This window comes from Leucoraja erinacea, chromosome 28 (assembly GCF_028641065.1).
Source record: "Leucoraja erinacea ecotype New England chromosome 28, Leri_hhj_1, whole genome shotgun sequence".
Lineage (NCBI taxonomy): Eukaryota > Metazoa > Chordata > Chondrichthyes > Rajiformes > Rajidae > Leucoraja > Leucoraja erinaceus.
The window spans coordinates 997,573-1,012,070 of NC_073404.1; the positions used below are offsets into that span (position 1 = coordinate 997,573).

Genomic DNA, 14,498 nt, shown 5'->3' on the forward strand with positions numbered 1-14,498 from the left:
GGAGTTGTGCACAGGCCACCTAACAGTAGTAGTAGAGTTTGGGGATGGCATCAAACAGGAAATTAGAAATGCGTGCAACAAAGGTAAAACAGTTAAAATAGGTGGCTTCAATCTACATATGGATTGGGTGAATCAAATTGGTAGGGGTGCTGAGGAAGAGGATTTCTTGGAATGTATGCGGGATAGTTTTCTAACCCAACATGTAGAGGAACCAACGAGAGAGCAGGCTATTCTAGACTGGGTATTGAGTAATGAGGAAGGGTTAGTTAACAGTCTTGTTGTGCATGGCCCCTTGGGCAAGAGTGATCATAATATGGTTGAGTTCTTCATTAGGATGGAGAGCGACATAATTAATTCAGAAACAAGGGTTCTGAACTTAAAGAAAGGTAACTTTGAGGGTATGAGACGTGAATTGGCCAAGATTGACTGGCAATTGATTCTTAAAAGGTTGACGGTGGATAGGCAATGGAAGGCATTTAAAGACTGCATGGATGAACTACAAAAATTGTTCATCCCAGTTCGGCAAAAGAATAAATCAGGGAAGGTAGTGCAACCATGGATAACAAGGGTAATCAGGGATAGTATCAAAACAAAAGATGAAGCATACAAATTAGCCAGAAAAAGCAGCCTACCAGAGGACTGGGAGAAATTCAGTCCAGCAGAGGAGGACAAAGGGCTTAATTAGGAAAGGGGAAATAGATTATGAAAGAAAACTGGCAGGAAACATAAAAACTGACTGCAAAGGTTTTTATAGATATGTGAAGAGAAAAAGATTAGTTAAAACAAATGTAGGTCCCTTGCAGTCAGAAACAGGTGAATTGATCATGGGGAACAAGGACATGGCAGACCAATTGTATAACTACTTTGGTTTTGTCTTCACTAAGGAAGACATAAATAATCTGCCGGAAATAGCAGGGGACCGGGGGTCAAATGAGATGGAGGAACTGAGTGAAATCCAGGTTAGCCGGGAAGTGGTGTCAGGTAAATTTAATGGATTAAAGGCCGATAAATCCCCTGGGCCAGTTAGGCTGCATCCCAGAGTACTTAAGGAAGTAGCCCCAGAAATAGTGGATGCATTAGTGATAATTTTTCAAAACTCTTTAGATTCTGGAGTAGTTCCTGAGGATTGGAGGATAACTAATGTAACCCCACTTTTTAAAAAAGGAGGGAGAGAGAAAACGGGGAATTACAGACCAGTTAGTCTAACATTGGTAGTGGGGAAACTGCTAGTCAGTTATTAAAGATGGGATAGCAGCACATTTGGTAAGTGGTTAAATCATTGGACAAAGTCAGCATGGATTTATGAAAGGTAAATCATGTCTGACGAATCTTATAGAATTTTTCGAGGATGTAACTAGTAGAGTGGATAAGGGAGAACCTGTGGATGTGTTATATCTGGACTTTCAGAAGGCTTTCGACAAGGTCCCACATAAGAGATTAGTACACAAACTTAAAGCATACGGTATTGGGGGTTCAGTATTGATGTGGATAGAGAACTGGCTGGCAGACAGGAAGCAAAGTGTAGGAGTAAACGGGTCCTATTCAGAATGGCAGGCAGTGACTAGCGGGGTACCATAAGGCTCAGTGCTGGGACCCCAGCTATTTACAATATATATTAATGATTTGGACGAGGGAATTGAATGCAACATCTCCAAATTTGCGGATGACACGAAGCTGGGGGGCAGTGTTAGCTGTGAGGAGGATGCTAGGAGGCTGCAAGGTGACTTGGATAGGCTGGTTGAGTGGGCAAATGCGTGGCAGATGTCGTACAATGTGGATAAATGTGAGATTATCCACTTTGGTGTCAAAAACAGGAAAGTAGACTATTATCTGAATGGTGGCCGATTAGGAAAAGGGGAGATGCAACGAGACCTGGGTGGCATGGTACACCAGTCATTGAAAGTAGGCATGCAGGTGCAGCAGGCAGTGAAGAAAGCTAACGGTATGTTAGCATTCATAGCAAAAGGATTTGAGTATAGGAGCAGGGAGGTTCTACTGCAGTTGTACAGGGTCTTGGTGAGACCACACCTGGAGTATTGCGTACAGTTTTAGTCTCCTAATCTGAGGAAAGACATTCTTGCCATAGAGGGAGTACAGAGAAGGTTCACCAGACTGATTCCTGGGATGTCAGGACTTTCATATGAAGAAAGACTGGATAGACTTGGCTTGTACTCGCTAGAATTTAGAAGATTGAGGGGCGATCGTATAGAAACTTACAAAATTCTTAAGGGGTTGGACAGGCTAGACGCAGGAAGATTGATCCCAATGTTGGGGAAGTCCAGAACAAGGGGTCACAGTTTAAGGATAAGGGGGAAATCTTTAAGGACCGAGATGAGAAAAACATTTTTCACACAGAGAGTGGTAAATCTCTGGAATTCTCTGCCACAGAAGGTAGTTGAGGCCAGTTCATTGGCTATATTTAAGAGGGAGTTAGATGTGGCCCTTGTGGCTAAAGGGATCAGGGGGTATGGAGAGAAGGCAGGTACAGGATACCGAGTTGGATGATCAGCCATGATCATATTGAATGGCGGTGCAGGCTCTAAGGGCCGAATGGCCTACTCCTGCACCTATTTTCTATGTTTCTATGTCTTCGGTGACCAGGCTATCAGAGTCAGATAGGAGAATAAAGTTCAATCAGCTCTTTTATATGTCTTGTTATTTAATACTTGCTTTAGTTGCAAGTGGTGATGGCAGGTAAATTGGTACAATGCTCTTCCTGCAGGATGTGAGAAGTCAGGGCAACTGCTGGTGCCGCTGATGAATTCACCTGAAGGAATTATATCCAGGTGCAGCTTCTTAAAGACCATGTTAGTGAACTGGAGCAGCAGCTGGATGATCTCAGGACCTGACGACCTACATCAATCAGTCTGAAGAAGAGTCTCGACCCAAAATGTCACCCATTCTTTCTCTCCAGAGATGCTGCCTGTCCTGCTGAGTTACACAGGCTTTTTGTGTCTATTTTCGATTTAAATCAGCATTTGCAGTTCCTTCCTACCAAATATCCTGGCAGGCAGGTTCATTGCTATCCAAGTGTTTCTCACAAAACACTTTATGAAAGAGGGAGATGAGATGATTAAAAACTGGGAAGATTGGTCTGTTACCAATATATTTTTTCTCTTGCCCAAAGTAAAGGAATCGAGAACCCGAGGACATAGGTTTAAGGTGAAAGGGGAAAGATTCAATAAGAATCTGAGAGATAACTTTTTCCAGACAAAGGGTGATGGGTGTACAAAAAAAGCCGCCTGGGGACGCAGTTGAGGCAAGGATTATCGCAACGATCAAGAAACATTTAGACAGGAACATGGATAAGACAGGTTTAGAGGGATACAGGCCAAATGTAGGCAGGTGGGATTAGTGTGGATGGGACATGTTGGGCGGTGTGGGAAAATTGGCCTGTTTCCACGCCGTCTGACTCTATAGTTAATAGGACCTCAGCTCCAAAACTTCAACAAAACCAGTAATAGTGTATCAGCAACAAAAATACAAACAAATAGAACTGCACAAAAACATACTTTGTAGAAAGGTAGATTTGCATTCAGAGTGCTTTAACACTCTTCAGCTTTCCCAAAGCTTGATATAACATACGCTCAGATTGTGTTAATTATAATTGAGACCCATGGAGCTCATTATGATGAAGCAAATTGCACAGCAACTTCAGCATCTGCTACAGTGGGTTACATTCACAAATTAGCAATATGGTGTCCAACTTCTCTGCTCTTTGACAGCTTTTATCTTAGCAGAATCTTGCTACATTTACTAATTAACCAGTAAACACATCTAAAACCATCTGTGTATCAATTAAGTGGATATTTAATAGTATGATAGGCTGCCAAATATCCTGTTAGCACGGGAAATAAACTTTTACAAATATGGCTTCTCATTCATCAACATTTTAGAAACTGGAGACAAATCAAAAGTCAAATATTATCCAACTTTTTTTTATCCCATCCCAACTGCCAAATTTCTTGCTTCCAGTCCCCCCCCCCCCCCCCCCCCACCCCCCCGCATTATCACCAAATTATCCTCCTGCGATGCTGCCTGACCCACTGAGTACTCCAGCACTTTGTGTCTATTCTCTAAAATTGATTGAATCGGATTGATTCAGAACAAAACTGGCAACTCTAAACGTGGCAACACGAGGTACCATGGACCATCAGCAACAGCACATTTTGTGACATCAAGGATCAGCATATCCCTTATAATTATCAAGCCTTTGGTCAGTAAGTACAAAAGGAAGGGTCAATCTGATGAAGCACCGGACAGCGTCTTATCGGGTGGTGCCATCGAGTATGGCAGCCTCGCCAGCAGCTGTTCGTCCTTTCATCCTATTTGTTTTTTTAGTATGTCAAGACGTATGTTCTAAAGGTTACTTAGTCCTTTTTATGTGGGGGGTGGGGGGGGGGGGGGAAACCGTTTCCCAGTCACTTATCTGGATTGGGTTGCGTTTTTTCTCCGAGCCGCATCTTCGCTCCCCTGCAGCCTACCAACAGGCCAGAACTTCAGCAGCGGCGCAGCACTGAATTCCATCGCGTAGCAAGAGGAATGCCTTGCCGGGGATCGCCTGTGTTGAAGCTCCGGAGTGTTGGGCCTGCTGACTTTAACACCGTGGAGCTGTGGTATGAGGAGCTTCTAGCCGCGGGCGGCGCTGACTGTAACATCGTGGAGTCCTGCGATACCTTGCCGGAGATCACCAGTGTTGGGGCTCCGCCCAGCAGGGCCTGTGGACTCGGGAGCTGCGGTCTCCGGTAGGAAGCGGCCGATTCGGAAATTCCAAGCTGCTGAGCGTGGTCTGCCATTCCGACACCGGAGCTTTGATTATCCCGGCGAGACGGCCTGAACATCGGGCCGTCCGTAACGGGGACTGCAAATGGCTCAAAGGCCCCGACCACGGGTGAACAAAGAGGAAGATGACTGAACTTTATTGCCTTCCCTCACAGTGGGAACCGTTGATTCCGCTGTGTGGGGATGTTCATGTTAAATTCTATTGTGTATTGTGTTCATTTTATTCGTATGGCTGTATGGTAACTCAAATCTCACTGTACCAATTAGTGCATGTGACAATAAATGTAACTTGAACTTGAGCTGAATGATTTCACAGCCGATGAATTAAATCAAAGCTCTGCAGCCCTGACACTTCTAGCCGTGATTTGTGATGAAGTATCAATAATTAGTGAGCAGGGAATTAGTAAAACTAGCGTATGAACGGACAATTGATGAGTAGCGTGGGCTTAGTAGTCCAAAGGGACTGCTTCCATACTGTATCTCTGATGAGAGGAATATATCAGGTAACTTGGAGTCTTTTGTCCTGAGCAGGAGAATTGTGAACAAGACATAGATATGAGGTGAGGGGAGAAAGATTTAATAAGAACCTGAGGGGTAACTATTTTTTTTTTTTACACAAAGGGTGGTGTATATGGAACGAGCTGCCGAAGGAGGTAGTTGAGGAAGGTACAATCATAACGTTTAAGAGACATTTGGACAATAATATGGATAGGATAGGTTTGGAAGGTTATGGGTCAAACACGGTGGGACTGGTGAAGATGGGCATGTTGTTCGGCGTGGACAAGAGGCCTATTTTCATGCTGTATGACTATGACTCTCAACACCATTTCCATCTTGCACAACATGGCGAGTGCTAAAGACAAAGCGCTCAGCAAGAAATGCTCAATAGATAACCCATCTCTGTCTGCCTCCTGACACCCACTTCATCATAAAACAAGATTGCAGCCAATTCCATTCACTCCATGAGGAATCAAGAAATAGCTGACACAACTAAATACAGCAAAGTCAATGGGACCAAACAACTTTCCTGCTATAGTATTGAAAACCTGTGCTACAGGCCAGCTGTGCCTCTAGCAACGCTGCACTACTATTCAGAGCATTGGCATACATCCAACAAGATGGAAAGTTGCCAAGATATACCCGATTCATTAAGAGCCAGACAAATAAAATGTGGCTTAATTACCAGCTAGACTATTCTCAAACATCATCAAAGAGCTGGTGTCGGAGACAGGGCTATCAAGTGACACTTACTCACCAGTAAACTACACACCAATGCAGTTTGTGTTGAACCAAAACAAAATGGATGCAGACCTCATCCCAACCTTAGTTTAAATATGAACCAGAGGCGAGAAGTGAACAACTGCCCTTAACATCGATGAGGAGGAATCCATTGGATGCATGGAGCAAGGGCTGGTAAGAGGGTGAACTGGGGTAAAACCTCCAGCATTTTCAAAGTCAGCTGCAGAAGGTGCCCCCAGGATACGGATTTGCTCCCTGCAGGAGACTGGGGCTTACCTGGATGGGGAATCGCTCCAGTAGACCGAGCGTGCGAACAAACCAGAGTTTGGACTTTGGAAATAGCACCAAAACATGGAGGCGTCTGCATGTGTAGATATGCAAATAGAATTTCACTGTGCATAAAACACCATTTTGGAATCCAAGAAATGCGATTGTTGGACTTCAATCAACCCTCCCCACACGATATTTCCACAAGAGTTAGGATCAGTCATACAAAATGGAGGCAGGCCCTTCGACCCAACTTACCCATGCCAACCATTTACACTGCACTGGGCCTGTACACGCTGGAGTTGAGGATGAGAGGACCTCATTGAAACTTACTGAATAGTGAAAGACCTGGATAGAATTAATGTGGAGAGGGTGTTTCCACAAGTAGGAGGGTCTCGGGCCAGAGAATAAAAGGACGTACCTTTAGAAAGGAGTTGAGGAGGAATTTCTTCAGTCAGAGGGCAGTGAATCTGTGCAATTCATTGCCAGGAATGGCTGTGGAGGCCTTCAATGGATATTTTTAAGGCGGAGATGGGAAGATTCTTGTTTAGGAAGATTGTCAGGGGTTATGGGGCAAAGGCAGGACTGGGGTTGAAAAGGAAAGATAGATCAGCCATTATTGACTTTATTGGCTGAATAGCCCAATTCTGCTCATAGAACCTATGAACTTACATTAGTCCCACCTGCCAGCATTTGCCCATCTCCTTCTCACCCTTTCCTATCTTAACAGGACCTTGTCTAAGGCCCCGCCATTTTGAACTGCTTCATCAAAGACCTTTCTTTCAATTGTGAGGTTATGTGAGGATCTTTACTGACAATTGCAATGTTAAATGCCATTTGCAATACCTCAAAAAACAAAGCAGCTCATGCCGACAGGCAACAAGACCTAGACAACACCGAGTCATGAGCTGAAAGGGAGGTAGGAACATTTGCAACATAAAAATTACAAGCAAAAACCATCTCCAACAAGAGAGCTTAACCATTTACCCTGAAGAAAGGTCTCGACCGGAAACGTCACCTATTCCTGCTCTCCAGAAATGCTGCCTGTCCCGCTGAGTTACTGCAGCTTATCGTGTCTAGCTACGATTTAAACCAGCATCTGCAGTTGCTTCCTACACATTACTAACATGGTTGATCTGGCCCATTGTTAGTGTCTGACCAAAAAGATGAAACATTGTGGAATACATCTCTTCTAATTCTGGAAGCATTACAGGTACATTGTTTTGTACTGCATGTATGATTCATATTCTTTTCAGTTTATCAAGTGAAATTTTAATATGTTATGCTGACAATGTTTGTTTAGTGTCAGAGGCCCTAAATATGATTGGTCATGTGTGTGACGTTTTGGTTCACTTTCCAAAGAATGGGCCATCTATGGATTCTGATTATCGGACAAAACGTAGAGGACACCAAAACGAAAAATGCAAGCAGGTTTCTAGCCCTTCTGAAATGGGGTTTTAATAACTTCTTAAAACAAGCACTCCATGCAAGTTGTTAATTGGTTCGGGGCTACAAAAGCTTTGTTTTCTACACATATTTCCAAACTGGAAAGGGTGCAGAGAAGATTTACACGGATGTTGCTAGGACTCGAGGATCTGAACTATAGGGAGAAGTTGAGCAGGCTAGAACTCCATTCCTTGGAGTGCAGGAGGATGAGGGGCGATCTTATAGGCATGTTCAAAATCATGGGAGGAATAGATCAGGTACCGCACAGAGTCTCTTGCCCAGAGTTAGGGAATCGACTAAGGGAGGACGTAGGTTTAAAGTGAGAGGAGAAAAATTTAATATAAATTTGAGAAATCACTTTTTTTACACAGGGTGGTGGGCGTATGGAACCAGCTGCCGAAGGAGGTAGTTGAGGCAGGTACTACTGCAACATTTAAGAAACATTTAGATAGGTACATGGATAGGATAGGTTCTGAGGGATGTGGGCCAAATGCAGGCAGGTGGGACTAGTGTAGATGGGACACATTTGTCAGTGTGGGCAAGTTGGGCTGAAGGCCTATTTCTGCACTATATGACTCTACATTACACGAACTAGCATATTGATGTTAAGGAAGTATTGCTCGTTAAAAGGGTATGAAAGAATCAGATGATATGCAAAAAGGGAGCAATGGCACTAATAAGAAAGAGTTATTGTTTAATTAACCTTTTTTGTAAGGAAATCCTTGCAGACGTTTTTCTGTGGCGACCGTTTTTTTGGAGGTGGGATGCTGGTCTGAAACCACTCCACATCCCATGAAAGGATGCGGTGAGAATCAATACCAAGGGTTTCCATCTCTTTATCTGCAGAGGAATGGAAACATTACGGACAAGCACGAGGACGGCTTACGAATTTGCTCCCTGTGTCCAAGGCTCTGGAACTCCTAAGTTCCCATAGGCGACTTCTGAGGCCGACTTTACGGACCGGTATCTCGGCCCCTCTGCTGCTGAGGCGGACCGTTCCGGTATCATTGGACTCCTCCCCGAGGCCGTGATTGCTGTTATTCTGGCAAAATGGATAATCCAGAAAGGCTCGGGAACCAAGGATGGCAGAAAATCAGTCGTGCACCTGTACTAGCCCAGAATGCCATCTTGGTCCGAATGGACAAAATGGGCGAAAGGACGAAAATTCCATACGATACCGCTCTATGACTTATGGACACCAGAGCTCTACACAATCTGCCAGGTGTGATTTCAGCAAGCTCCTATTTCTGCATGGTAGCTTTTAGTGACTTGAAATACAAGAAAACTCAGGTCCTTCTGAATGTCAACATTACCAGTCTCCTAGTAATTAAAAATATTCAGTGTTGCTGTTTTCTACCTAATTTTTGCACAAACTCTAATTAGTAGACCAGTACACAACAGGAATTGGCCTGCCAGCCCACGATGCCAGTGATGACCACATGCCAACTTAAACTAATCCTGATGTAATAAAAAGAAAATGCACATGCTGGTTTATACCAAAAATGATGTAGTAACTCAGCGGGGTCAGGCAGCATCTCTGGAGAAAATGTATAGGTGATATACAAGGGGGGGGGGGGGGGGGGGGGGGGGGGGGGGGGGGGAGGGGGGGGGGGGGGGGGGGTGGGGGAACTGGAAGCAAGAAAAGGGCAGGAAAAATCAGGGCCGGCAACAGATTTAAACTAATCCTATCTGCCTGCAAATGGCCCATGCCTGCCTAAAAGCCGCATAAACAGCACTACCGTATTTCTTTTTGACCACCTCCCTGGCAGTACATTGCAGATAGCCACTATTCTCCAATTAAAAATCTTGCCGTACACATCTTCTTTAAACAGTCCATCTCTCACCTTAGCATTTCCACCCTGGGAAAAAGACAGACTATCCATCCTATTTATGCCTCTCATTATATTATACACTTTTACAGGCACCTCATCAGCCTCTAACAGTCCAGAGAAAACAATCCAAATACTCCAAAACTCTTTGGAACCAATGCCTTCCAATCTAAGCGATTACTAGGCGAGTCTGCACCAACCATGAGTCCTCACCCATACATTATCCCACACACCAGATCAGAAGCTAATTATGCTACAAATCTGCACATCTTTGGAAATTTTGGAGTAAACCAGAGTACCTGGAGAAAACCCATGGGGTCACAGGGAGAACGTACAAACTCCGTACTGACAGCACCCGTACTCAGGATTGAACCGGGGTCTCTGGGCACCACCCTCCTGCCCCCTAATGCTGCACAACTTCTCTCCCAGCTTATCCTTCTGATGCAGGGTTGCAAGTCGGGGGCTGAGTGGAGCCAAGCAGAGATGGGAGAGCTGAGCAGACTAACATTGTCAGTGAGGCCGACTGGCAGCCACTCTCCCCGTCCCTGCTCGCTCTCCTGTCACCGCTGCATCTGTGATCCTCGCCCTCACACTGATTCTGTTCATTGTCTACTTGCAAATAGTTTGGGTTACGAACATTTCTTAACAACAGAACCTTGCTTTAACCTGGGGACAATCGGCAAGTGGTTACCCAATTAAGTCTGAGGATGTTTCCCCTCCCAATTTCAGGGCACCATAATGTTTTGGACACATGACTTCACAGGTGTTTGTAAATGCTCAGGTGTGTTTAATTGCCTCCTTAATGCAGATATCAGAGAGCTCTCAGCACCTGGTCTTTCCTCCAGTCTTTCCATCACAGTTGTAAACTTTTATTGCTGTTTATCAACATGAGGACCAAAGTTGTGCCAATGAAAGTCAAAGAAGCCATTATGAGACTGAGAAACGCGAATAAAACTGTTAGAGACATCAGTCAAACCTTAGGCTTACCAAAATCAACTGTTTGGAACATCATTAGGAAAAAAGAGAGCACTGGTGAGCTTACTAATCGCAAAGGGACAGGCAGGCCAAGGAAGACCTCCAAAGCTGATGACAGAAGAATTCTCTCTATAATAAAGGAAAAAAAAACAAACACCTGTCCAACAGATCAGAAACACTCTTCAGGAGTCAAGTGTGGATTTGTCAATCTGTCCACTGTCCGCAGAAGACTTCATGAACAGAAATACAGAGGCTGCATTGCAAGATGCAAACCACTGGTTAACCGCAAAAATAGGGTGGCTGGGTTACAGTTTACTAAGAAGTACTTAAAAGAGCATCCACAGTTCTGGAAAAAAGGTCTTATGGACAGATGAGATGAAGATTAACTTGCATCAGAGTGATGGCAAGAGCAAAGTATGGAGAATAGAAGGAACTGCCCAAGATCCAAAGCATACCACCTCATCTGTGAAACACGGTGGTGGGGGTGTTACGGCCTGAGCATGTTTGGCTGCTGAAGGTACTGGCTCACTTATCTTCATTGATGATACAACTGCTGATGGTAGTAGCATAATGAATTCTGAAGTGTATAGACACATCCTATCTGTTCAAGTGCAAACAAATGCCTCTAAACTCATTGTCCGGCAGCTCATTCTACCGCAGACAATGATCCCAAACATACTGCTTAAGCAACAAAGGAGTTTTCTGAAGAACTGCAGTGTTTAATCAAACATGATATTCCCTTCATAAATCCATAGTGACTTTCCTCAATCACATGTTTAAGAAGGAACTGCAGATGCTGGAAAATTGAAGGTGGACAAAAGAGCTGGAGAAACTCAGCTGGTGAGGCAGCATCTATGGAGTGAAGGAAATAGGCGCTGTTTCGGGTTGAGACCCTTCAGTCTGAAAAAGGGTCTCGACTCGAAACGTTGCCTATTTCTTTCACTCCATAGATGCTGCCTCACCCACTGAGATTCTCCAGCATTTTTGTCTACCTTCCTCAATCACATTATCATTTTCTAAGTTTAACATTAAATTCTTTATTATAGATTCCAGCTTTTGTCCCTGTCATTGGCACAGGCTCACAAGTCAGTAGTTTAATTTTGTCACCCTCCTTTTTTAAACAGTGGGGTCATGTTTGCTACTCTCTAACTTCCAGGATCTACACTGCTTTGGAAAAAAGCTAAATCATCCACTATTTTCACAGCAATTTCTTTCAAGGACCTATGGGTCATCAAATTCTTAGCGTGTATCATCAGCCTTGAGTACTTTTTAAAAACAAATACTAATTAGTTTCTCTGTGAATTTTCAACACTCTGTGTTTTGTTTTGCCTTTTACAATGAATTAAGAAACAAATAACTTCTCCCCCACTACCATTTCCTGATTCCCCACTTCAGTCATTTATTATATTTTCAGAATAAAAGGAAAAACAAACGTGCAGAAATTCTACAGGTTAATAAGGCATCAAAAAGAGCATTCTAATTTATTTCTCAAAAGGATAAAAATCAAAAGTAGAAAAGTGTTTAAACCGTCAGTTCTTAATTACCCCTGTGCTTCCTCTTTCCCCTTGGCTTCACTCAAGGTGACTGACTGACTGAAGGTCACAGGCAACAGTCAGAAGGTTTTGGTTTTGATCACGGGAGTGAGAGATAAGGGGGAGGGGGAAGTGGAGAGCAGGGTGATTCCCAGACAAGTAGGGGGTGACCAGTGGGGGTTGGATACGGGGGACAGGGCGACAGGTCGACGGATCAGGGGCGATAGCTGGGGCCAGGCGGGGGTGAAACGAAAGGTGGGGGACAGAGGGGGGAGGGGGTGCGACTGGTGCGGGTCGGAGGTGACATGTGGTAGACGGACCGGGGGGGTGGGGGTTGACAGGTGGGAGACATACCACCGTGGAGGGGTTGGGTGACTGGGGAAGTGGGGGTTGACAGGTGGGGGACGGACACGAGGGCAGGGGGCGTGAAGGGATGGTTGGGTGTCGGGTGAGGGGTGGGATGCAGACCATCAGGGTGACTGGAGTGGGGGGGGGTGACAGGTGGTTAATGGCCACAGCATGGGAGGGGTGGGCGATGGAGTGGTGAGTGAGGGTGATGGGTGAGGGACTGACGGCAGGACACAGGCGAGGGGGTTGGGGTGGTGACTGGGGTGAGGTATGAAGGGTATGAAGGGTGTGAAGTGTGTAAGGGGTGAATGGGGCGAGGCGGTGACATCTGGGGGGCGGGCGCCAGTCCACGGCCTCTCATCGAAGCCCGGGTCTTACCGATCACGTCGGCCAGCCTGTGAGCGGCTACGAAGCAGGCGTCGTCGCCGTAGCCCGGGCCCTTGCCGCGGTCCTTGCCGAAGCCGCAGCCCGCAGTGATGAGCCGGTACTCGCGGCGGTCGGAGCGCCGGAGACCGCTGCCCAGCAAGGCGCGGGCCAGCAGGCGGCCGTAGGCCAACACCGACTGCATCGTCCGCTCCGGCGCGGCCCGGGAGCCGCTCTCACACCGGCCGGCCGGCGCCTCACACCGCCCCGCCCCCACCGCTGACAGACAGGACCCGCAGCCACTCAGCGCCTGCGTCGCCTCCGATATGTCCCGCCCCGACTGCTGATGGACATCACCCGCAGCCACTCAGCACCGACCCGCCCCTCCACGACCCCGCCCCGCAGCCATTCACCGCCTGCGCTGTCTCCGATACATCCCGCCTACACTGCTGATGGACAGGATCCTCAACCACTCAACAGTTCCCAACCCTATATGGCCCCGCCCCCCACCACGACCCGGAGCCACACAGCAACGGCCCTCCGCAGGCTTGTCCCGCCCCCCGGTAATTGACACACCCTGCAGCCACTCAGCGCCCGCGCCGCAGCAGCGACGCCATCCAATCACTAGAGGGGTAGGTAGCGAAGGGGCCTGTCGTTGTACCGCCCCTACAGCAAAGGTGCCAACCCCCAGTTTGACATTGACTTCCCTAATTTCAGATAGCCCTTGCTTTCTCTCTCCAGCCCCTTCCCGAGATGCTGCCTGTACCGCTGAGTTACTCCAGCTTCTCCAAACTCCCCTTCGCATTAATTATTTCTTCATTCTTTTTTTCTACGTACCTTTTCATATCTCTTTGCCGTGACTCTCAGGTCTCCACCCGAAACGTCACCTATTCCTTCTCCAGAGATGCTGCCTGTCCCGCTGAGTTACCCCAACATTTCGTGTCCTACCAGTGTAAACCAGCATCTGCAGTTCATTCCGACACATCACCTGTAGGATCCCCACACGAGTATGAACACCTCCAGAGTGGTGGTCTCTCAGCACTGCACCCGTTTCCTTTGCTCCAGAGATGCTGCCTGACTCACTGAGTTACTCCAGCATTTTGTGCCTATCATCAGTGTAAACCAGCATCTGCAGTTCCTGCCTAAACAAAATGAGTGCAAAGTAACATATAATGCCCCCCCTCCCCTCCCCTGTCTATTTAGTTCGGACCATATTGGAGATTGTAGTGTTTAATAGCCTGATGGCTGTAGGAAATAAGCTGTTCCTGAGCCTGAATGTTACAGTTATAAGGCCTTTTTTCCCCAATGGCAGGAGTGAAATGAGAGTGTGGTCGGGGTGGTGCGGGTCTCTGATGATGCTGGCTGTCTTTTTGAAGCAGTGACACTTATTGATCCCTTCGATGGTGGGAAGATCTGTATACGTGATGGCAGTCTTCTTTGCTCCTGGGCATTCGAATTGCCGAACCAGACTGTGATGCAACCAATTAATGTGCTATCTACTGTACACCTGTAGAAATTTAAGAGAGTATTCAATGACATACCAAATCTCCTCAATCTTCTAGAGAAGTAGAGGCATTGATGGGCTTTCTTTATGATTACATAATTGTGCTAGGTCCAGCACAGATCTTCAGAGATATGCACGCCAAAGAATTGGAAGCTTTTGACTCTCTCCATCACAGTCCTGTCGATAAGGGCAGGTCTGTGGATCCTCGTCCTT

General features: G+C 46.2%; 1 protein-coding gene across 1 annotated transcript in view; it reads right to left on the reverse strand.

The window, feature by feature from the left end:
• Window positions 1-13,056, reverse strand: part of LOC129710494 (protein phosphatase PTC7 homolog) — a 78,813-nt gene extending 65,757 nt beyond the window's left edge. Inside the window, exon 1 of the mRNA XM_055657452.1 lies at window positions 12,797-13,056. Coding sequence (XP_055513427.1) covers window positions 12,797-12,986 — 190 coding nt within the window. The 5' untranslated portion in view covers window positions 12,987-13,056. The remainder of the gene's footprint in view (window positions 1-12,796) is intronic.
• Window positions 13,057-14,498: the final 1,442 nt, after the last annotated feature.